The 24,225-nt window shown below is 42.2% G+C and overlaps 2 protein-coding genes across 2 annotated transcripts in view; one reads left to right on the forward strand and one right to left on the reverse strand.

The window, feature by feature from the left end:
* Positions 1–202: 202 nt before the first annotated feature.
* Positions 203–24,225, reverse strand: part of LOC138976229 (general stress protein 18-like) — a 30,525-nt gene continuing 6,502 nt past the window's right edge. The window contains exons 4-5 of the mRNA XM_070349062.1: positions 3,765–3,879; positions 203–2,575 (exon numbers count right to left, since the gene is read on the reverse strand). Coding sequence (XP_070205163.1) covers positions 2,467–2,575; positions 3,765–3,879 — 224 coding nt within the window. The 3' untranslated portion in view covers positions 203–2,466. The remainder of the gene's footprint in view (positions 2,576–3,764; positions 3,880–24,225) is intronic.
* The window catches only part of LOC138976227 (ras-related protein Rab-30-like), a 13,512-nt gene continuing 368 nt past the window's right edge, over positions 11,082–24,225 (forward strand). The window contains exons 1-4 of the mRNA XM_070349060.1: positions 11,082–11,185; positions 14,662–15,659; positions 18,678–18,786; positions 21,218–24,225. The exon at positions 21,218–24,225 is cut by the window's right edge and continues 368 nt beyond it. Of these exons, the coding sequence (XP_070205161.1) occupies positions 15,404–15,659; positions 18,678–18,786; positions 21,218–21,563 (711 nt within the window). The 5' untranslated portion in view covers positions 11,082–11,185; positions 14,662–15,403 and the 3' untranslated portion in view covers positions 21,564–24,225. The remainder of the gene's footprint in view (positions 11,186–14,661; positions 15,660–18,677; positions 18,787–21,217) is intronic.

Consider the following 24,225-nt stretch of genomic DNA (forward strand, 5'->3'; position numbering starts at 1 on the left):
CACACACGCAGACACACACACACACGCTCACGCAAGCACACATACACACTCGAGAAGCGAACAGAAGAATGCATTGACATGTTTGCACGCGCACGTGTGTGTGTGTGTGTGTGTGTGTGTGTGTGTGTGTGTGTGTGTGTGTGTGTGTGTATAGTGTCCATCGTATCGGTTATACACACCTCACGACACGGTGACTCCCTCAAAGCCTTCACTGTCATAGCGTTATATTTTCATTCAATTCAATTTATGAAGAAAAAAACAAATGTCAAAAATCAAAACTATGAAGGTATGACACAAAAACTGGTCACAAAACCAAAAAATAGATACATGTAAATGTTATCAAACTCTATGGTATTATCAACAATTTGACAACAATATTTTGCCTGCCTGAAAAAAAAACAATATCAAAACTCAAAACTATGAAAGGTGTGACAAAAAAACGTTACAACACCAACAAAAAGATAGATGTTATCAAACTCCAGGATATTATCATCAATTTGACAACAATAGTTACAACACACACACACACACACAAAAATAGATATTATCAAACTCCAGGATATTATCATCAGGTTGACAACAATGTTCTGCCTGTGTGAGCAAGAGTCTGATGGTTACGTGTGCGAAAGCATTCATACTGTTTCTGATTGCGCCTCTAATAAACAGTCAGTGTTTAAGAAGCAGGATATAATATTTGGCTATCAAGACACAAGTTGTTGTAAAAAGATGAGAAATTTTGTAAATCACGTAATATTAATTGGGAAAATGTATGTTAGTATTTTTAGAAAGACAACTTGTCGGGAGATCAGTGTGTGTAATTTTTGAGTTTCAAATATTAAGTAGAAAATTTGATTTGTAAATATAAGGAATATTTAAAAAAAAAAAAAAAATGAAAAAAAATGAAAAAAAACAAGTCAGTGTTTTCGGTTATCCGACCAGCCTTCTCCCTGCCTTATAACCTTTTTTGACCATAAATTAACAAAAAAACACCCAAAAAACCATCGATTTAGCAGACTTTACAAGGAAAGCTACTCTCAGGCATGGGAATTCCAAAATAGAAAAAAACTCTGAAAATAGGCCGAGGTCCAGGGGCCGCCTAGGCCCCGGCGGGGAACAGGGGTAACTCTTTCGACAAATCAGCTAATGTTAAAGTTGAAAAAGTTTGTTTGCAAAAAGAAACATAGATAACCGTGAACATGATCCTAAAATAAAAATTCACATGTCTACACTGTAAACACGCAAAAGACTAAACATGGTCTACATGAATATGTAAATCAGACATGTCAAAAGAAAAATGGCATTACTGAACTGTTAAGTCCAGTTTTAGCTTCTACTCTCCTTGATGCTATGAGCCTATGATGTCACGACATGATCATCAGTCACTGGAGTAGTATAGGTTACTGAAACTGATATCACATTATACAAAATCAACCTTATTTCTAGATACTTTTGTAAATCAATGTTCAATGGTCAGGCTTCAACATTTTGGGGTAATGAGCTTTTTTTCGGAAATGTTTGGGTGTGCAGCTGTTTGGTCCGGAAAGGTTAAATCGTTGAGAGACTTGCCTGAAGATTTTAAGGGTGTCAAGCTTTTTTTGTCAGAAGTCCCTTTCGTATGACAACATCTTCATATTTGTCTGTTCTTCTGTTCTTGCGTGTTTTGGTTTTCGTGTGCCTGTACCTTTTCTCGACATGTTTATAGGTAAGGGCAGTCAATCAACGTTCTTATTCGAAACACACACCAAAACCATGAAAACCATGGTCCATAAACGGACATATCCGGACACAGTGTTCTTAAAATGTGCATGAGATCAACAATGGTTCTTTAGTTTTCTTTGACTGTATACTTATTGTCTTTTTAAGCAGGTAGAACGTTCATAATGTCCACATTGTTTGCTTGTGTTGTTCTTGTTGAAAAAAAGATGGAAAAAAAAGAAAAAGTAATATCCTCTTAAAAAAAAGAAAAAAAGGGTTCTTTGGTGAGTATGACCCAATTACAAGAGGCATATTCAGACACTTATCATATTCTTACTCTCGAAGTTTGGAGTGAACCTGAGACTAGCATCGATCACTAATACAATTCTTCAAAACCATGAAAAAAAATGGTCCACAAATGAAAACATTTGGATACAGTGTTCTTAAGATGTGCATGCGATCTTCAATGGTTCTTTGGAGAGTACGGCTCAATTACAAGTGGCATATTTAGACACTTATCATTCTCACTCTCGAAATTCGGAGAGAGCGTGAGACTATCATCAATCACTAATACAATTCTTCAATATGCTCAAAATATGTTATAACATAATCAAGGATGGTGTAACCGCGTGAGACTAGCTGCTATACAGGCCCAAAACAGTGCGTGACGTTATTGTGTTCATGAAATCATGACTGCCTGTTAAATCAACCAGGTCTAGAAGATTCCCAAAAGACCTAGAAGGGGACATTACGTCATTCTGGGTGACGTCATCAGGACAGTTGTGCCAGTGTAGCTTTGCAGAACTGCGGCAGGTCAGCAGGAGTGCGTGACGTAATCATGTTGCCGTCCACCACCACAGGAGCATCTACATAGGTAGCCCTGTGGAAAACAAATAAATGAATAAATCAAACAAATAGTACAATCAAAAATGAATTCACAACCAAAGTTCACAAGAACTGCCTTATAAATGTACAGATAACGAACGCTATTATATTTACGGCAACATTTGTCAAATATACAACGCAGGAAACATGTTGCTTGTGCAATTAGATAAACATGAAACAACAGAACACAAAACAACTCAGCCCAACCCAACCCAACACAGCACAAAGAACACAACACAACCCTCACAACCCAACACAACAACCCAACACAACCCAACACATCACAACCCAACCCAACACAACACAACAACCCAACACAACACAACCCTCACAACCCAACCCAACCCAACCCAACACAACACAACCCTCACAACCCAACACAACCCAACCCAACACAACCCTCACAACCCAACACAACCCTCACAACCCAACACAACACAACCCAACACAACCCTCACAACCCAACCCAACACAACCCTCACAACCCAACACAACACAACCCAACACAACCCTCACAACCCAACACAACCCTCACAACCCAACACAACCCAACCCAACCCAACCCAACCCAACCCAACCCAACCCGACACAACCCAACACATCACAACCCAACCCAACCCAACACATCACAACACATCACAACCCAACCCAACACAACACACCAAATCACAACACAACACAACACAACACAATCCAACACAGCACAACAACCCAACACAGCAAACACAACACAACACAACCCTCACAACACAACACAACACAACAACCCAACACAACGGAACCCAACACAACACAACACACCACATCACAAACCAACACAACACAACAATCCAACACAATCCAACACAACAACCCAACCCAACAACCCAACACAACACAACACAACAATCCAACACAATCCAACACAACAACACAACCCAACAACCCAACACAACACAACACAACAACCCAACCCAACACAACAACCCAACACAACAACCCAACACAACCCAACAACCCAACACAACACCCCAACCCAACCCAACCCAACCCAACCCAACCCAACACGACACAACACGACACAACACAACCCAACACGACACAACACGACACAACACAACCCAACACGACACAACACGACACAACACAACCCAACACGACACAACACGACACAACACAACACAACACAACACAACACAACCTACCCTGCATTTTCCATGTCATCCTTGATGGAGACGAAGCCGGTTGCCTTCTTGCCCTGCAGTATGCGTGCCGAGCAGAACATCCAGGGCCCGTGACAGATGGCCGCCACTGGACGACCTGAAGACAGAATGGTCAACACTTTTGTCACGTTGCTGTAGTTGACTTATGCAAGGCCAATTTCTAAGTCTTGGGGGTTTGTATCGATGCAAATTGAAAGACTTTGAATGATAGTTCGACAGACAGACAGAACAGACAAAACCTAGGGTATAAGATGTGTCACATCGCCTCTGTGTGGTACATGGTGTGTGTGTGTGTGTGTGTGTGTCTGTGTGTGTGTGTGTGTGTGTGTGTGTGTGTGTGTGTCTGTATGTATGTGGTTTGTATGTGCGTGTGTTTATGTGTGTGTGTGTGTGTGTGTGTATGCACGTAGTGTGTGTGTGTGTGTGTGTCTGTGTGTGTGTCTGTGTGCTTGTGTCGGGGTTCAAGGACACACGGGCTCTAAAGAAAGGTGCACAATTCCAAAGATTGCAGAATTAGTCATTAGTATCATTAGCAACGTTCTTATGCCAGACACTTACTCGTTACAAACTTTGGAGAGGATAAAAGTCTGTACCTAGTCGCCACGTGTACACGACAGTAAAGAGAGAATTCAGAGAGAGAGTGAGAGAGTGAGAGTGAGAGAGTGAGAGAGAGAGAGTGAGAGAGAGAGAGAGAGAGAGAGAGAGAGAGAGAGAGAGATTGGATTGGATTGTTTACTCATTTAGGCCATAGCCCCTTATGAGACAAAAAAAGGGGTGATAGAGAGAGAGAGAGAGAGAGAGAGAGAGAGAGAGAGAGAGAGAGAGAGAGAGAGAGAGAGAGAGAGAGAGTGAGAGACAGAAAGAGAGTGAGAGACAGAAAGAGAGAAAGAGAGAGAGAGAGCGAGAGAGAGAGGGTGAGAGAGAGGGAGAGAGAGAGTGAGACAGACAGAGAGTGAGAGTGAGAGAGAGACAGACAGAGAGAGAGAGACGGAGAAAGTGAGAGAGAGAGAGAGAGAGAGGGGGGGAGAGAGAGAGACAGACAGACAGACAGAATGAGAGACAGAGACAGAGAGACAGAGAGTGAGATAGCGACAGAGACATAGAAGAACGTTTGCTTCAAAACGAGAACACATTAATCACAAAACTGCAACCTCAAATTCTGAACACTGAACAACAAAGAGTCAGTTAAGAAGGTTATTACCTCTCAAAGGATACTCTATAATTAATGCAACAGCGCATTATTCAGCAATCTAAAATGACTGATGAGACGAAGTAGCATTGCATGCAGCTATGATCGAATTGCAACAGGCTGATTTCTACCATTCTGCTAGACTGTAAACAAGATCTTTGAACCCCGAGGTTATAATTGTAAGGCACGCAAAAGCCTGTATCATAATGTCGACTGCCCCCAAACAGGTCGTGCGGTCACAGATACATCCTTGTAATCTTGTTTTTGTATTATAATTCTGACAACGGACAAATATGTGTGAGTAAAGTGCAGACATTAGCCCTATCACGCATATCGAAAATTGATGATAAAATGAAAAACATGTAGGCCCTAGTTTAAAAACTGCTAAAGTGTTGCTGATAAAAGATTTATGAGACCTGCGTAGCTTTTTATACACACGTTATTAATATGATGTGTCCTGCAAAGCCGAACGTGGCATATAGTGCTTTTGTGTGGCGGTGTGTGTGTGTGGTTTGAATTGTATTTTATTTTTTGAAATTCAAGTGCTCAGCTTACTGTATAGCTGTTATCAAAGAAAGGTGGGAGCTTGCAACCATCCTTACAAATGTAAATTATTAACACTAGAAAAGGAGAACAACTAAATGTTCACTGTTATTTCTATGCTCTTCTCGCAATGCCCGAGAGCAATAAGAATATCAAAATAAGTAAACTGTCCACAAAAAAGGCTTGAGTGCTCGGGGGGGGGGGGGGGGGGGTTGTGTGTGTGTGTGTGTGTGTGTGTGTGTGTGTGTGTGTGTGTGTGTGTGTGTGTGTGTGTGTGTGTGTGTGTGTGTGTGGAATTACACATTATGAACACTCTCAGTATTATATCTAGCTAATTGCAGCTAATTCTAGATAAATCCAGCCTTATCTGATATTCTATTTTTCCCTGTCCTAATTCAATGGAACAGCCATCCCATGACATCATGATGACATACCCCTTCGCACGGAAGTTCATCGATGCCACCATAAAAAGTACATGCTATTTTTTAATGATATCTTTAAAAACAAGTAACTATATAAAAACATAGGCAAACAACAACAACAACAACAACGACAACAACAACAACAACAACAACAACGACAACAACCCAACAGCATGACCTTTCTCGTGCATATATAGTTCCAGTTTAACGTGAACTCAATGTGGACATAATCTTCTTTTATTGAAGGCACCTAAGCCCAAAACGACTGGTACATGTACCATTACTTGACTTTTCCGATGACCTCCTAACCAGCAGAAACGGGATTGGAAGTACCTCAGAGTTACCTCAGATCCGCAGTGGCTGTTTGTTTGTTTGTTTGTTTGCTTAACGCCCCGCCGACCACGAAGGACCATATCAGGACGGTGCTGCTTTGACATTTAACGTGCGCCACACACAAGACAGAAGTCGCAGCACAGGCTTCATGTCTCACCCAGTCACATTATTCTGACACCGGACCAACCAGTCCTAGCACTAACCCCATAATGCCAGACGCCAGGCGGAGCAGCCACTAGATTGCCAATTTTAAAGTCTTAATAGGTATGACCCGGCCGGGGTTCGAACCCACGACCTCCCGATCACGGGGCGGACGCCTTACCACTAGGCCAACCGTGCCGGTCGCAGTGGCTGTGACTATCAGACAATTTCAATGAGATCAGGTCAAACTGTGTCCAGAAACGAGTATTAAATGCGTGGTCCTCGTGAAAAAGTTCGGATCACGATCTCAGATTTGGCCAGGCATTTGCATGTGTAAAGTCCATCCTACATGCCCATCATCAACATCCTTCATGTTTTCTGTGCAGAGTGGGAATATTTTTTTGTAAGAATTGTTATCATAACGGAATCTAGTGGCAATCTGTGAAATCGATTCATCGAAAATATCATTCTATTCCTCAAAGCTTTGATCTCTTCGAATAGGCGCATCGCATCACGGCAACCACTTTACTTCTCTTTTATGATTAGTTTGTGTGTTTGTTTGCTAGTGATTTATTTCGTTCATTTTTTCTATTCTTCTATATCATTTTTCTTTTCATTTATTTGTCCATGTATAATTAATTTACTTACTACATATATATATATATATATATAATTATATATATATATATTACAAAGCTATTGATCTATTTACAGTTATTTTTCTATTGACTTCTTAACTGTTACTTTGCAATTAATTAATTTACGGTTACGCTGATATTTTCATCTATTAGAAACAAAATTAAACATATATTTTATTTTAAGCTCTTGGTGTCTGTCCTAGAACGGATGTTTTTCGAAGCCAATAAAGACGATTCAACGAGTAACTCACACAATCAAACCAGTAGAATATATATACCACAAATATATCACTTAAATGGACGGCCCTTCTCGTGTTAGCAATCATACGCACCTCAACAGGTCTGTTTAGGCTTTAACGCGCAACAAGAGCATCCATCCTTCCACTTAAAGCTGTGGTCTATTTATGACTATCCGGGGCTACGAGTTTGAAAAGGTAGGGCTGAATATCATGTACACATCAAGCGCTGACTCAGCTCTCAAGGTCATACACGCCGTATAGATGGGGTTTCAGGTAGCGTTTGCTGTACAGAATTCTGTACATGATTTTCATCACTATCTTTTCAACCTCGTAGCCCCAAAAAGTCATAAATAGACCACAGCTTTAAAGGTGGTCGTCTACAACATTTTTGCTTTTTTTTATATTTAGTCAAGTTTTGACTAAATATTTTAACATCGAGGGGGAATCGAAACGAGGGTCGTGGTGTATGTGCGTGTGTGTGTGCGTGTGTGTGTCTGTGTGTGTGTGTGTGTGTGTAGAGCGATTCAGACTAAACTACTGGACCGATCTTTATGAAATTTGACATGAGAGTTCCTGGGTATGAAATCCCCGAACGTTTTTTTCATTTTTTTGATAAATGTCTTTGATGACGTCATATCCGGCTTTTCGTGAAAGTTGAGGCGGCACTGTCACGCCCTCATTTTTCAACCAAATTGGTTGAAATTTTGGTCAAGTACTCTTCGACGAAGCCCGGGGTTCGGTATTGCATTTCAGCTTGGTGGCTTAAAAATTAATTAATGACTTTGGTCATTAAAAATCGGAAAATTGTAAAAAAAAAAAAAAAATTTATAAAACGATCCCAATTTACGTTTATCTTATTCTCCATCATTTGCTGATTCCAAAAACATATAAATATGTTATATTCGGATTAAAAACAAGCTCTGAAAATTAAATATATAAAAATTATTATCATTATTATAAATTTTTTTTTTGAAATCAATTTAAAAACACTTTCATCTTATTCCTTGTCGGTTCCTGATTCCAAAAATATATAGATATGATATGTTTGGATTAAAAACACGCTCAGAAAGTTAAAACGAAGAGAGGTACAGAAAAGCGTGCTATCCTTCTCAGCGCAACGAATACCCCGTTCTTCTTGTCAATTCCACGTGCACTGCCTTTGCCACGGGCGGTGGAGTGACGATGCTACGAGTATACGGTCTTGCTGCGTTGCGTTGCGTTCAGTTTCATTCTGTGAGTTCGACAGCTACTTGACTAAATATTGTATTTTCGCCTTACGCGACTTGTCAATAATCTTATGGTTAGATTTCGATACAAAATTATGTCAAATGATGAATGAACCATGGGGAAAAAAATTACAGATAAAAAATATATGTAAAAAAAGATTTTATTTTTGGGTAGCGTGACTCACCCTTCCAATATTTTGTTTTCTGTTTGCTGAGAACATGTGCTTTGCCTAAAAATACTGACCAATCAAATTCATGTCACTGTGCTTATAGCCACGCCCAAACAAGTGCAGCAACAGTTTGACACTGGAGCGCTGTCCACGCTTTTTTTTAAACGCACAAAATGCACGGGATTTGAGAGGAGTTTTGCGCTTGGCATTTTCCAAATAAGGATATCCTACTATGAGTACTACGCTGGAAAACTACAATGAATTTTCAAACGGCTACACTGGCTTCGTCTTTCCTGATCGAAAGGGGGTGTATTGTTGATATTTGTAGATAATAGACTCTGCATTTTAATGGTCAAATGGCGATTTTGGTATAAAAATGTAGACAAGGACCTTTAAAGGCTCACTCCACAACGTGAAAACTGTTGGCCGCACTATCTCGGACCTGGCCAGGCTTTTAACATGGGGTAAAGGCGGAGACAGACGCACAACACAAAACCATGTTTTCGACAAAAACACCATCTCGAAACGTCGGGGAAACACATGTTTTTAAAGCGGGAATGTCACACGCGAAACACACAGATGAAGCGCGGTGCGTGTTTTCACAAAAATATCGGTCAGTGTCAGCTTGACCCGTCCAGCTATCGCCCTGTGTTTGGGTTAAACAACACGGCTGGCAGTGTCCACTGATAGTATTGCCTCTCTTCAATCGTGACAGGCTCCATAGACTCTAGTTAGGTTTCATGGGTCCGATACTACCCTGAATCGTACCACATCTGAGTCGGCCATTTTTTTCTATCTCCGTGGTGCCGGAAACCGAGTCACGTGAGTTGATCGCCCGCGTTCATTGGCTGACTACCAAAACGTGATTTCAGATTTTAGAGCATGCTCTAAAACCCAAAACACGATGGGAAAACACGAAACAGGGTATTCTGAAACGCGTTTTGGGGGATTTTGAAAGAATACTTTATGTGTTGTGCGTCTGACATCGCCATACCTCGACTTGGTCACATACCAAAAGTTAACACCCTAACTGCTTGCTGTGGTCAGTTGGCATTTTTTGATGAATTAATTTCCGAAATAGGCACAAGTGACATTAACAAAATTAATTCCATAAAAAAAAAATACCACCGTGCACAGAGATCACCTAGGATGTTCATTTTTGGTATGTGCCTAAGCGGCGGGGGGGGGGGGGGGGGGGGGGGGGTAGAGGGGCTGGTCTTATCTCAAGTTAAAGCCTGACCAGATCTGAGGCGGTGAGGCGTTAAAACACATGCCAACAATCGATAACGTTGGGTGCTGTGAGGTAATTTATTGTTGAATCATTTTCGTAATTGCCACCTAGATCAATTTGCTTACAGTAAAACCAGTACAAGACCCCTTTTTAAGACCTCCAGAAATCTGGAAAAAAAATCAGGTAGTAAAAAAGGGAGGGAGTCGTAAAATGGAGGTAGATGTACAGACGTTATGAAAAGAAAATTTAACAAGTCGCGTAAGGCGAAAATACAACATTTAGTCAAGTAGCTGTCGAACTCACAGAATGAAACTGAACGCAATGCAACGCAGCAAGACCGTATACTCGTAGCATCGTCAATCCACCGCTCACGGCATAGGCAGTGAAATTGACAAGAAGAGCGAACATTACCCGACCAAAATTTCAACCAATTTGGTTGAAAAATGAGGGCGTGACAGTGCCGCCTCAACTTTCACGAAAAGCCGGATATGACGTCATCAAAGACATTTATCCAAAAAATGAAAAAAACGTTCGGGGATTTCATACCCAGGAACTCTCATGTCAAATTTCATAAAGATCGGTCCAGTAGTTTAGTCTGAATCGCTCTACACACACACACACACACACACACACACACACACACACAGAGACAGACACACACACACACACACACGCACATACACCACGACCCTCGTCTCGATTCCCCCCTCTACGTTAAAACATTTAGTCAAAACTTGACTAAATGTAAAAAGTAGGATGGGGGGGGGGGGGGGGTGTCTTAAAACGAGGGGAGGGGGGGGGGGTGTCTCAAAAGAGAGGTTCTATTGTAATCAAAGCAGCAAAGGCAATTCCCACTCAGCGTAGAAGCCATCTAGGCTATTGATTATGGGTAAGTTTCCAAGTGAAAAGATGCTCTTATTCCATGTAATAGCCTTGACAGATGTGGGGCGGTGCACACGACGGTGTACCAGGAGAGGACGGCATCTTTAAGTGTTACTAATCCAATTCGATTCGGCAAGCTCCGATCCCTGTTAAATGTACGATAGTGGAATGCGATACGTAAGCTTAATCAAACCCTCACTGAAACAACAGATGACGTACAGAGGTTCTGTAATTAGGACATCACGCAAACCGCTCGATACGATATCTGGGGTGGATATAAAACCGACTGATCTCATGAGCCGTCTTTTACCATCATTCGATACAGGCATGAGAATATGTTCAAAAACATCGGAGACTTTGTACCAGGTATGCAGCCGATTGAGGTAAAGGTAGGTTATATGTTGCCCCACAGTCTCTGTTACATCTTCATTCTGTTTTACATCTGTACGCTTTTATGTGAGTTCTGTTTTATTGTCAGATTTTTTTTATGTGTAACTATGTGTCTATTACTTATTTTACGTGTGGGTTTTTTTCGTTTTTTTTCCCTTGTTTTTTTATTTCTTGGTTTTTTTCATTTTTGTAAAAACAATTTTTCTAGATTATTTTATATGACTATAAGTGGTCGTTGTCTATGAATTGTTTTTAATGCTTGTATGTTATTTCTTACGAGAAAACTTTTAATGTAAAATGTTAAATTTTTAATGTCTAATGTAAAGCGCCATCTAGTGGTAAGGCGTCGGCCCCGTGATCGGGAGGTCGTGGGTTCGAACCCCGGCCGGGTCATACCTAAGACTTTAAAATTGGCAATCTAGTGGCTGCTCCGCCTGGCGTCTGGCATTATGGAGTTAGTGCTAGGACTGGTTGGTCCGGTGTCAGAATAATGTGACTGGGTGAGACATGAAGCCTGTGCTGCGACTTTTGTCTTGTGTGTGGCGCACGTTATATGTCAAAGCAGCACCGCCCTGATATGGCCCTTCGTGGTCGGCTGGGCGTTAAGCAAACAAACAAACAAAAATAACTGTGTGGTCAGGTCGTATACGGTAAGGTCTACTTTTGTGTGGGGTGTCTCAAGTGTGTCGTGCTTTCGTCACACGCATTTTAATTTCTGTCGGTAAATTCCAGTGTAGTGTTAAGCTGAACAGTGATGATCTTTCAGAGAGACCTCATTTGAACTCCTAGAAAGGACCGTGCTCTTCGTTATTTGCGCTTCGAAACCTCTGGTCGAGCTTCGACGGATTGACTGTGCGGAGTGACTCCCCTTGAATTGACTACCCCCCCCCCCCCCCCGAAGGACCGTCGACGGTTAGCACATTTTCAAAATAAATGTGGCATATTTCTCGTGTTCTGATTATTTGATCACGTGTTTTTTTTTATTAAAACAAAAACAAACACAGAAACATATACATTCCTGTAAAAAAAAGTATGATTACAATTATTTTGTTATGAATTAAGCTTGATTCATTTTCGATTCGGTTAATTAGAAGTGTTGTGTCTCATTAATACATATATCTTTTTTGTCGTGTTTATTGCAATTTTTATTTTATTCATTTAACCCTAGGGGTTTTTGAAATAAATATTGACTTGACTTGACTTGACTTGCATCTTCCCTCATAGGGGAGTCTGATACTAAATATGAACGGTAAGAATGCTCTGAACCCTACACGTATTATATCCCCATCGTTTTTTCGTTCACATTTGCCCAACATGTTAATTTGCTGAGCGGGGTTTATGTCGTCTGCTAGGCTAGGGCAATCGAACCACAGCAGTCTGCACTGAGTCTGCACGCATGAGGCAGGCTGGTAATAAGTCTTATATATATATATGGTAAGAACGTTCTGAACCCTACACGTTTCCGATTACGATTGTTCTTGCCTTGAAATAATAATTCGGAAACCATTCATTTACTGAACTGATGCAGTCGTATTTCAGTGTAGTCTGCTACGTATGACAGAGTCGATCGAGTCAGTCTTCACTGGTCTAGCTGGTACGTTATCGGAATAACACTTGTGTTTTCTGTTAGCTGCTGGGAATTGTATACTAACTCATCATTTGGTAATGTGGATGATAAGCTACATGCCACTAACACGGCATATGAGAAGAATCTATGCAAGTCGGCGAAAATGAGATGAAACACAGCCGCTTCTATTTTTAGATCAGTGGCACTGTGGCACAGGCACATGCAATCTGTCAGAAAAAAACCCACTTCTGCTTGAATTGAGAAGCAGAGAATTTATGGTCATTTGGTATTGTGGAGAATATAAGCTACATGTCATTAATTAATTCTGAGGATGAGAGCACAGTCTCGCTTAGGCAAAGGGCGGAAGAATACGCTCTGTGGAAAAGTTAGCACACTCTTTAGCGCATCGCCATTAGCCAATCAACTGGTTCACATTAGTCATGTGACACCAGTACTTACTGACAATTTAAGTTATTATTATATGTTTTGTCAACTTTCTTTTTCACACAATACTACACCAACCCGGCCTAATGCCTGTTTCATTCCATTTCTGCACGTACTCCTCTCCCACAAAGTTGGCATGATTGTTGAAAGTGTTCGCTGGGTATGTGTGTATATATTGTGTGTATAGCATATATGAATATTGTGTGAACAGTACATCCGGTGATTTTTGTCCGTATGGTTAATTGTTTTATGTAGGTTGTACATTTAATTGTTCTATTCTGTATATGTTCTTTTGTAAAGGGCCTAGAGCCATAGGTTAGGCACTTAAAAATGTCCAGTTATTATTATTATTATTAAGTATTATTATTAAGTGTCAAAAGTGTCTCGTTTTCACAAAAATGTGCATTTTCTCATTTTCATTACTTTATTGTCCCCATCGTTGAGACATTCGGGTTGCTTCCTTCGTGTGGAAAGCTAGCAGCATCAGAGTCGCGCTATCCCGGTGTGTGCGTGTTTAGGTGTAAGCAGCCACCTGCAATAATATATTGTTTGGCCAAGGCTCATTCGTTTTCTCTAAGCCAACACTTGCGTTTCATTTAATACGAATATAGATTTATTTGTGCTTTCGTAGTCAATCTTTTCACTCTATCCCGCTCCTTACGTCTGTCGCGTAAAACAATTAACTCTGGTGCAAAAAAAAAAAAAAAAACTTGAAATTGTACACACAAATCAGTTTGACAGTTGTACGCACTATTGTTAACCCGTGATTTGTAATATTTTCGTCTTTGAATGCAGAAGACGCATTTGAAAGTGAACATGAGACATTTGTATTGCTTTGGTGAGTAAATATCTCTTTTGTTATTAACATGGTGTGTCTCACTATAGCACTCAAATTGTATTCTTTACCTTCGCAAAGAGCGACAAGTGAGCAGGACTATATTTCACAAACTGCGGAATGTTTGTGTGTATATTAGGCTCCGTGAAATTATCTGAATTCATTTGTGGACACGACAGACTTTCAAACGGTCGGGAACTGCACGGTTGAACAATAAATAAGGTCAAAGGCTAGGCCAACAGGCCAACATCCAGAACAGAAACCAAGAACTGATCTTACCTTATTTTAAAAAGACAGGATGTGCATCATTTTACTTTATATGTCAGAGTTAGTACCACCGCATTACACTAAATAAAAAAATAAAAATAAATAAAAATAAAAAAAATAAAAAAAATTCAACTCATAATACAACACATCTAAAAAAAAAAACAATTTGAAAAAAGTAAGTAGGTACTTCGCTTTTCTTTATAGTTTATATGTCAGAATAAGTCTATCTCGCTCCAGAAAACTAAATCATAAAAAGCCTTGAAATATTTTTTTTCTCGACCTTTTTGTACTATCAAACCCACACCCACTGTATCCTGTGATTACGTTTTTAATCCTTATCTCTTTCTCTTGGCCTTGTGCAGAGAATCGTCGCACTAGCTTGAAACACTAATGTATGGCGCAACGGCGTTAAGCCGGTGGATTCTTCCCTGCTTATATACGCTTGAGTCCGGAAGGAAACTGATAGGCCTACTATCTCTGGAACTTCCAACTTCTTGCATTATGTGGTTCAGTCAGGCAGGGGTGAACCACAAGTGACAAGAACTTCGGTATATATATACCTCATATATTGTTCATCTTTGGACGAAGTGTTAGTAAACACGACTAACAAAGTAAAATAAAGTTTGGTCGAGTCTACTTGTGTGAGTTTTGTGACCACTCAGTGTGCCGAGTTTTGTTTGGATCTGAGTTCTATTTTTAGAAGTGGACGATCGCACCATTCGTCTCCGCATTACATTGCCAGAATAGTGTCAGTGTCTTTCTGCTTTAACAGAAACTGTGCGTAATTCACACAACAACAACACATCCTCCTGCCAATTAGAGACTTAACTTCCACCAAACTTCTCTAATCCAAACAACAACAACAACGCGGAAGACTTAAACCACACAACTTTAGAAAACAACACCACCAACAACAACAACAAATATTCCTGCAAAGAGACTACACTTCCACCAAACTTGTTGACCAGTCCAAGCATCAACACCAACAACAACCACAACCACAACAACCACAACAACAACAACAACAAATCCTCCTGCCAGGAGACTAAACCAGAGACTATACTTCCACCAAACTTGTCCAATCCAAGCATCAACATCAACAACATGTCTGCCACACCAGTCCTCGGAAGCAGGCCTCGGTTCTCTACACGCAGCGGAGGAGAGAGACCGGACTGTGACTACCTCATCAAGACCATCCTGCTGGGCGACCTGGACGTGGGCAAGACCACCTTCATGCACACCTACCTCCACGGGCGCTGCCCAGCGGCTGGTGCTGTCCCTAAGCTAGGGGCGGCCAACGGGCATAAGACTGTGGTGTATCACGGCAAGAGAGTGAAGCTGACCATGTGGGACACAGCTGGTGAGTGTTTTGTTGTCCGTTTTTTTTGTTTGTTGGGGGGGGGGGGGGGGGGGTAGGGGGGGGGGGGGGTAGGGGGTGGGTGAGGATAGGGTGGTGAGGTGGAGAGGGGGTAGGGGAAGATAAAGAGATGGTGTGTGTGTGCGCGCGTGCAAGCGAGCGTGCGCGCGCGCGCGTATGTGTGTTAGTGTTAGTGTGTGTGTGTGTGCGTGCGTGCAAGCGTGCGCGTATGTGTGTTAGTGTGTGTGTGTGTGTGTGTGTGTGTGTGTGTGTGTGTGTCTGTGTCTGTGTGCGTTTCTATTCTCGCAGTTAGTTTCAAGTCAACAAAAAAACTTTCTGCGCAAAATTTTCTTCTGATTATTTCATTGAGTTAAACGTAACTCAACAACGACAAAATCTCTAATCTTTCTTGTTAGCCTTCAAATAAGAATCAACAAACATTATTTATCTTCTCACACACAACCTTTTTTATTCTCGTATCCCAAATCAGCTGTTCTTACTGACCTTTTACCTCTTGCACTAACAAGATTGCAAGGTGTGTTGCGCCGTTGAAACCACCTGAGAGGATTGTAACACGCAGATAAATACACGACTAAAAAAACGTCTAACCGTGCGTTGACTTTAGATACAGTAATTATCAGCACTCGGTGTCACACTCATATGCAAACCGGCACGGTTGGCCTAGTGGTAAGGCGTCGGCCCCGTGATCGGGAGGTCGTGGGTTCGAACCCCGGCCGGGTCATACCTAAGACTTTAAAATTGGCAATCTAGTGGCTGCTCCGCCTGGCGTCTGGCATTATGGGGTTAGTGCTAGGACTGGTTGGTCCGGTGTCAGAATAATGTGACTGGGTGAGACATGAAGCCTGTGCTGCGACTTCTGTCTTGTGTGCGGCGCACGTTATATGTCAAAGCAACACCGCCCTGATATGGCCCTTCGTGGTCGGCTGGGCGTTAAGCAAAAAAAAAAAAAAAAAAAAATCATATGCAATGCACAATTAGGTACGCTTTTGTGAGAGGGATGGAGAGAGAGGAGAGGGGTGGGGGAGAGAGAGGGAGGAGGAAAGAAGGGGGAGGAAGGGGTGGTGGTGTAGGAGGCAGAGAGAAAGGGAGGGAGGGGGCGGAGGTATGGAGGGAGAGAGTATACGGACTACGGAGAGTTTATTTGAATTGGCCTACGGGCCCTTTCCAAAGGCGAACACAATTTACAAAAAACTTTATATTAGAACAAACTTACTGGACAATAATCAAACAAAAGTGTGTTAGGGCATCAAACGTCATACACATGAAAATGTATTGGTTATTTGGAAGAGCAGTTCGCAACTTGAAAGAAATTGAAAACTATTTTGCAATGTTAACAATCAAATCGTCATACCCGGAATTCAACCAGGGGGGTGAGAGAGACAGAGAGAGAGAGAGGGAGAGGGAGAGAGAGAGAGGGAGAGGGAGAGAGAGAGAGAGAGAGAGAGAGAGAGGGAGAGAGAGGGAGAGAAAGAGGGAGAGAGAGAGGGAGAGAGAGAGGGGAGAGAGAGAGAGGGAGAGAGAGAGGGAGAGAGAGAGGAGAGAGAGAGAGAGAGAGAGGGAGATAGAGAGAGAGAGAGAGAGGGAGAGAGAGAGGCAGAGAGAGAGAGAGGGGGAGAGAGAGAGGCAGAGAGAGAGAGAGGGAGAGAGAGGCAGAGAGAGAGAGGGAGAGGGAGGGAGAGAGAGAGGGAGAGAGAGGGAGAGGGAGGGAGAGAGAGAGGGAGAGGGAGGGAGGGAGAGGGAGAGGGAGGGAAGGAGAGGGAGAGGGAGGGAGGGGGAGGGAGAGAGGAAGAGAGATGGAGAGGGGTGATGACAAGGACGATGGTGAGGGAAGTCTTTCTTTCTTTATTTGGTGTTTAACGTCGTTTTCAACCGTTCAAGGTTATATCGCGACGGGGAAAGGGGGGGGGGGGGGGTGGGATAGAGCCACTTGTTAATTGTTTCTTGTTCACAAAAGAACTAATCAAAAAATTGCTCCAGGGGCTTGCAACGTAGTACATGACCTTACTGGGAGAATGCACATTTCCAGTACAAAGGACTTAACATTTCTTACATACTGCTTGACTAAAATCTTTACAAACATTGACTATATTCTATACAAGAAACACTTAACAAGGGTAAAAGGAGAAACAGAATCCGTTAGTCGCCTCTCACGACATGCTGGGGAGCATCGGGTAAATTCTTCCCCGTAACCCGCGGGGGGTGGTGAGGAAAGTGACTAACCGACACACAAGCAGACAAGCATAGGGGTGTGATAAATTGTTTCGATGGTGCAACCTGATAGTCTATACCAACGGCAAAAAAAGACTGCCGTGTTTAATCACATGCACAATCGTTCCATATCTTAAGAGCTATGTATTGGTTGCAAAAAGTTAATGGCAATCATAACAGCTCCCATAAGTCACGTACGACTTTTTTTGAAGTTTAAAATGTCAAAATATAAAAAGTAAAACGTTTACATATGTTGTGTATTTGTTTGTTTCTCCGTTTGTTCAATGATTTACGTTGACCTTAAAAGAGGTTTTATATGTGTTTCGCGCTGGAAATGCTCGTACAAGAGAAGATAAGGCTCGTACACCCAACAAAATCCTGAAATTCTCCATTTAATAATATTTCAACTAAGTTTTGCATCCTTTCTGCTTTAGTTCAAGTTGTGCGTGCAAGTGCGCGTGCGTGTTTGGTTGTCCTATTCATATGAAAAATTCAGAATTGCCGTGGTCAGTGTCCCGTTAGTTTGCTGTGTCGATCCGCTGCATTTGACATAAGCGACTGGTTTAAAACAAAACAAAAAAAAACTTTAGTTGTTGTTTTTAGTTCTCGTAATACATATCTTGTCGATTTCTGCATTGTATGATTTTATAAGTTTGCCTCATATTCTTCTTTCTTTCAACCTTTGCGTTTGACATGAGTTGATGTCTAAACCAACAAATGGAAATCAATTACATCGTTTATCTTCCTTGACAATATATTTTGTGAATAAATAAATTTCTGGTTGATTTCCAGGCCAAGAAAGGTACCGCAGTCTGACGGCCTCTTACTATCGCGGTGCGCATGCGTGCCTCGTCATGTATGACGTCAGCAGCAAAGAATCCTTTGATAGCGTCACCAGCTGGTAAGACATTGGTTTCTTGATCTCTGGCAAATATACGATCCTCCAAGTCTTTAAATGTATTAGGAATCACATGACAACGCCACTCCCTATCCCACCCACACACACGCTTTTAATTTCTAGAGATTATTTAAAAGAAATGCCCGCTAGCATTTTTTTAACTGTGCTTGAAAAGCCTACATTCTAGGGCAAACGGACTAAAACCGCAAGTACAGCAGCAAGAAGACCAGCTGGAGTTGTACACTATATCCACCTTGTGTACAGTGAACTTTTAAGACTCTTTTAGATGCGCACACCCAATAAACGTCACGTTGATAGTCGTCGTCGGCTCCTGTGGCGCACCCACCAACCACCAACCCAGGCGGGTTATCCAGATCCAGCTAGATGTTCACTTTTTGTCACGTTGGAAACATATCCGGCCGTACCCCCAAGCCCATCCAATCTGTCATTTAAAGTTAACAGTTTAAAGACATATGCTGTCGATTTAAAAAACAACAAAAAACAAGACGTCTCTTTTGATGCTCTCTTTCGAAGAGAAATCTCCGACACCAAAAACCAAACAAAGTTCGAACAGACGCAATAAACGTGAATGATGTCGTCACGTAAGAATGATATCATTTTTCTGCATGTCTCCCGAGGAAGTGATAAATAACTTTGAGAACGACTAGACGTCTTTCTCGGTGACTTCAACATATCAGTAGTAGAAAATTATTCGTGAGATCACTAGGCTGTGCATGTATTGGTATTGTATATCATTAAGGAACGCCAACAAATGCTTTGTACCCGTGTTGCTGGTGACAGTTGTGACTCTTTACCAGAATATTCACCGTCCTGTTTGATCACGTGCAAGCATTCTATAAGGCCAAATAAAAATATATGCTGGTTTAGGGTAACCCGACCGACCCTATTTTTTCCCGCCGACCCTAACACTTTTTTTTCATTTCTAAAAAAAAAACCCCAACTTTTCGCACAATTTTCCAACCATACCGAGACTAAGGGAAGTAACCTCCATTAAAATCGACTAAATTTAAGAGAACATTAAAAAAAAGAAAAAGATAATAAACCCGACCTACCGACCCTATCGTTTTTGGTCACGTTACCCTCGACCAACATATATTTTTATTTGGCCTAAACGTTCTTGAATGTCCGTAAGTGTATTTCTGTGTTGCGAGGCAGTTAATCTGCTCATTAACAGTCACTAAAAGTTGTTTATTTCTGGTTTGTGACTGCACCATGTTAGCTGATTGCACAACTGGATAAACCAGCATTTGTTCATGTCAGAATTGTACTGTTCTTGACTCTAATTCGTACCAGCAAATGCTGTGAAATGATCAATTATACACGAGTATATAACCCACATTATCTTATCATTCCTAGATGTGAAAAGCTATGAACCTTCTCCGCCTCACAGTGATAACAGTTTAAAACATGGAGATCCCAATGTAAACTGACAAAAGAAACATGATTAAATCGGTATCGAATAGTCAAATCTTCTTCTTCTCCTTCTTCTGCGTTCGTGGGCTGAAACTCCCACGTACACTCGTGTTTTTTTTTGCACGAGTGGAATTTTACGTGTATGACCGTTTTTTACCCCGCCATTTAGGCAGCCATACGCCGTTTTCGGAGGAAGCATGCTGGGTATTTTCGTGTTTCTATAACCCACCGAACTCTGACATGGATTACAGGATCTTTTTCGTGCGCACTTGGTCTTGTGCTTGCGTGTACACACGGGGGTGTTCGGACACCGAGGAGAGTCTGCGCACAAAGTTGACTCTGAGAAATAAATATCTCGCCGAACGTGGGGACGAACTCACGCTGACAGCAGCCAACTGGATACAAATCCAGCGCGCTACCGACTGAGCTACATCCCCGCCCATGAATAGTCCAATAGGTTGAAGGGACATGAAAAAGCAACAACCAACCAACCAACCAACCAACCAACCAACCAACGAATCCAACCATCCTCACATCACTAGAAGACCGGCACGGTTGGCCTAGTGGTAAGGAGGTCGTGGGTTCGAACCCCGGCCGGGTCATACCTAAGACTTTAAAATTGGAAATCTAGTGGCTGCTCCGCCTGGCGTCTGGCATTATGGGGTTAGTGCTAGGACTGGTTGGTCCAGTGTCAGAATAATGTGACTGGGTGAGACATGAAGCCTGTGCTGCGACTTCTGTCTTGTGTGTGGCGCACGTTATATGTCAAAGCAGCACCGCCCTGATATGGCCCTTCGTGGTCGGCTGGGCGTTAAGCAAACAAACAAACAAACAAACAAACAAACAAACAAACAAACAAACATCACTAGAATTGACATTTTTTTCATATTTTCTGACTCTTAATCCACCAGCAAGTGATGTGAACGTATGCACATCTGAAAGAAACTGCCTTCTCTCCCACTGTCTCTGTCATTGATTGACCTTTCTCGTCCAAATGCAGGATGGAATCCGTTCAAGACTACAACGACGCCAACTCCGGCACTGTGACCATGCTGGTGGGCGTCAGAAAGACCCGAGAATCGTCACAGAGAGCGCACCACGTGACCGAAGTCGACCAACAGCGGGCCGTCAATCTTTCATCTCATTATCAAATCCCTCATTTCACCGTGGACTGTTTGAACGACCCCAGCAGTGTGGATTTCGTGATGAACACCATGGTGACGATGGTGATGACGAAAGCCATGGAGAACTCCAACCTGTCTCAGACTATACGACCTTACAGCACCAAGCTGGAAATGATCTCACATAAAGGCCAAGGCAGATGCTCTGGTTGCTGTAATTTGTAGAATTGAGTATCGGGTGTTGTGATTTGCAGGACTTATGTCAATGTAGAAGCGAAAGCAGCTGCCGTCAAGGACAGCGATAAAAACCCAGAAGTTTTATAAAACGACGGGGCCTTACACCGCCAAGGCAGATGCTCTGGTTGCTGTAATTTGTAGAACTGAGTATCGGGTGTTGTGATTTGCAGGACTTATGTCATTGTAGAAGCGAAAGCAGCTGCCGTCAAGGACAGCGATAAAACCCCAGAAGTTTTATAAAACAACGGGGCCTTACACCACCAATGCAGATGCTCTGGTTGCTGTAATTTATAGAATTGAGTATCTGCACAGCCATCCAAATATCAAAATATTACCCGGCGGCATCATGCCGTTAGCAACTGTAGTGCCGAGAGGTAGGTCCTGTAACCTGACGGCCGTCACGTGACTTTGGCGGGTCGAAACGGGGTATCGTGAATTTCATTTAGTGCGACTTACAGCACAAACAGCGCCACCATGCGGTCAAGTGCCGCTAACAATGTTCCCTGTATACCACTCCTGAACGATATTCTGGGTGCTGTCATTTGCAGGACTTAAGTGCAGAAGCGAGAAATCCGAGAAACTGCTGTCATGGACAGAGGTTAAAAACAAAAGTTTTGTAAAAGACGGGGTCAAGCTGGGCTCACATAAAGGCACCGGTAGATGTTCTGGGTGCTGTCATTTGTAGAACTGAATATAGGAATGATATTCTGGGTGTTGTCATTTGCACGAATTATGTACAGAACCGGATAGCAAGTGCCGTCAAAGACATCGAAAAAACACTCCGAAGTGTTGTAAAAGACGGGGACAAGGCGGCAGAACAAATCACGCATTAAAAGTGAATTTGACAAAATGACCGAAAAAACACCAGAACTACGAAGGAGTCAAAAAAGGTCTTTCTCACACAACAAAGATGGACAAATACGCGGAGGATAAGATAAAATAAGATAAGATTGTATATAGTTCTATGGGGTGACCCTCATGGAAATTGGGGCTGCTTTCTCCCTGGGGAAAGCGAGCTGCCATACAGTACGGCGCTACCCAGTGGGTTTTCTTTTTCCTGCGTGCGTGTATTCGTGTTTCCAAGCCCTGAGACTTTCGCTGCTGTGAACTTGGGTTCTTGATCGTGCACAAAGGGTTGTTCGGACACCGAGAAGAGTCTGCACAAAGTTGACTCTGGGGAATAAATCCCTCGCACTCACGCCGATAGCGACAACTGGTGTTTAAAGCCAGCGCCGCTACCGACTGAGCTATGTCTGAGACTTCTTATTTGACCAAGAAAAAGGACTTTGTGAACCACCCGGTGATAGTAGCGGTGCAGTAATACCACAGCAACTATAGAACGAATGGTGTAAATTCAGACTCAGAGACAGTTGGTGAATGCTTCGATGATGGACTCATACCTGGACAAAAATAAAATAATGGCAACTGGAAGGGCAATTATATTTTTGATGCTGATGCCGATGAATTTATAACACAGCAAAGAAGTTTCAGACTCTGATGTTGTCGGATGGTTGCTTGGATGTTGAACTTATTTTGGGACAAAAAGAAAAGTATCACCGACTGGTAGGGTTATCAGATCTTTCATGTGAAAGTCTGCTGATGCTGACGATGTAATAACACAGCAGCCAGAACGGGGGGGCACTGTAGCTCCAGACTAAGAGACTGTTGTTGGATGTTTCGGTGCTGAAATTATTCTGGGAGACAAAAACAAGACAAGCGGAAGGGTGATGACTGACATCTTTTCGTATAAAGAGACGCTGATGACACCAGGGCCGCGATGCACGACAAAGTGACCAACCGGGTGGGAGCCAGCCGCGGTGTTGGATTGGTTGAAATTGAGATTTGTTGTGATTTCAACGAATCAGAACCCGCGGTTTGTTCTCTCCAGTTTGGGTGGCACCCACTATCGGGTGGAGCACCTTAGTCCTAACCACACACATTTGAAAGAAATGTGTTGGTCCAGACTCAGAAACTAAGTGTAATGGCAAAACTTGGTACAGTTCCCTTTGAAGTGGCATTAATTTTGTTTTCGAGATCGGGGTCAGCTGAAGGTCACATGCACTGTTCATGCACTGACCTTCATTTCGACAAAGCTCATGCAGTGGCCTTGACCTACTTTCGACATGGAACTTCGTTGGCTACTTAAATGTACAAGATAGGGGAGTCGGTACGTGGGGTACCAGTCAGGGCTTGCAAACTGGGCATATTCATATTCGCTAGCTTAATGGCTGTGTGTGTCTAGATATCGGGCTGAATTATCATTTTGTGTCAAAATTAAGGTTGTAGGCCGTAACCTATCCAACGCACCTTGTCCAACGACAGAACCAGACCATCTGAGGACTAACACTGGGACGTAAAGATAAGGTTATGGACTACTTTTTTTGCGAATGGAACTGGCAGTGCACATACTTTTTCAGAAAGTCTATAAACTTTAGTTCTGGAAAGTTCCGTCGGGTCTGTTAGAATATTTACTAGAAGGACAAGATCAAGGTCATCCAATGTCTTCGATCTTCTTTGGACCTTCTTATCGTGACGGCTTTCACTTGTGATCATCCTTAGATAAGACACCTTGTGCCAGTTGGTAGCTTCTGAATAATATATCTTTCTGTCCATGTGCGAACAATTACTTCAAAATGCTACAGTATAGTTA

Source organism: Littorina saxatilis, linkage group LG9, assembly GCF_037325665.1.
Source record: "Littorina saxatilis isolate snail1 linkage group LG9, US_GU_Lsax_2.0, whole genome shotgun sequence".
NCBI lineage: Eukaryota > Metazoa > Mollusca > Gastropoda > Littorinimorpha > Littorinidae > Littorina > Littorina saxatilis.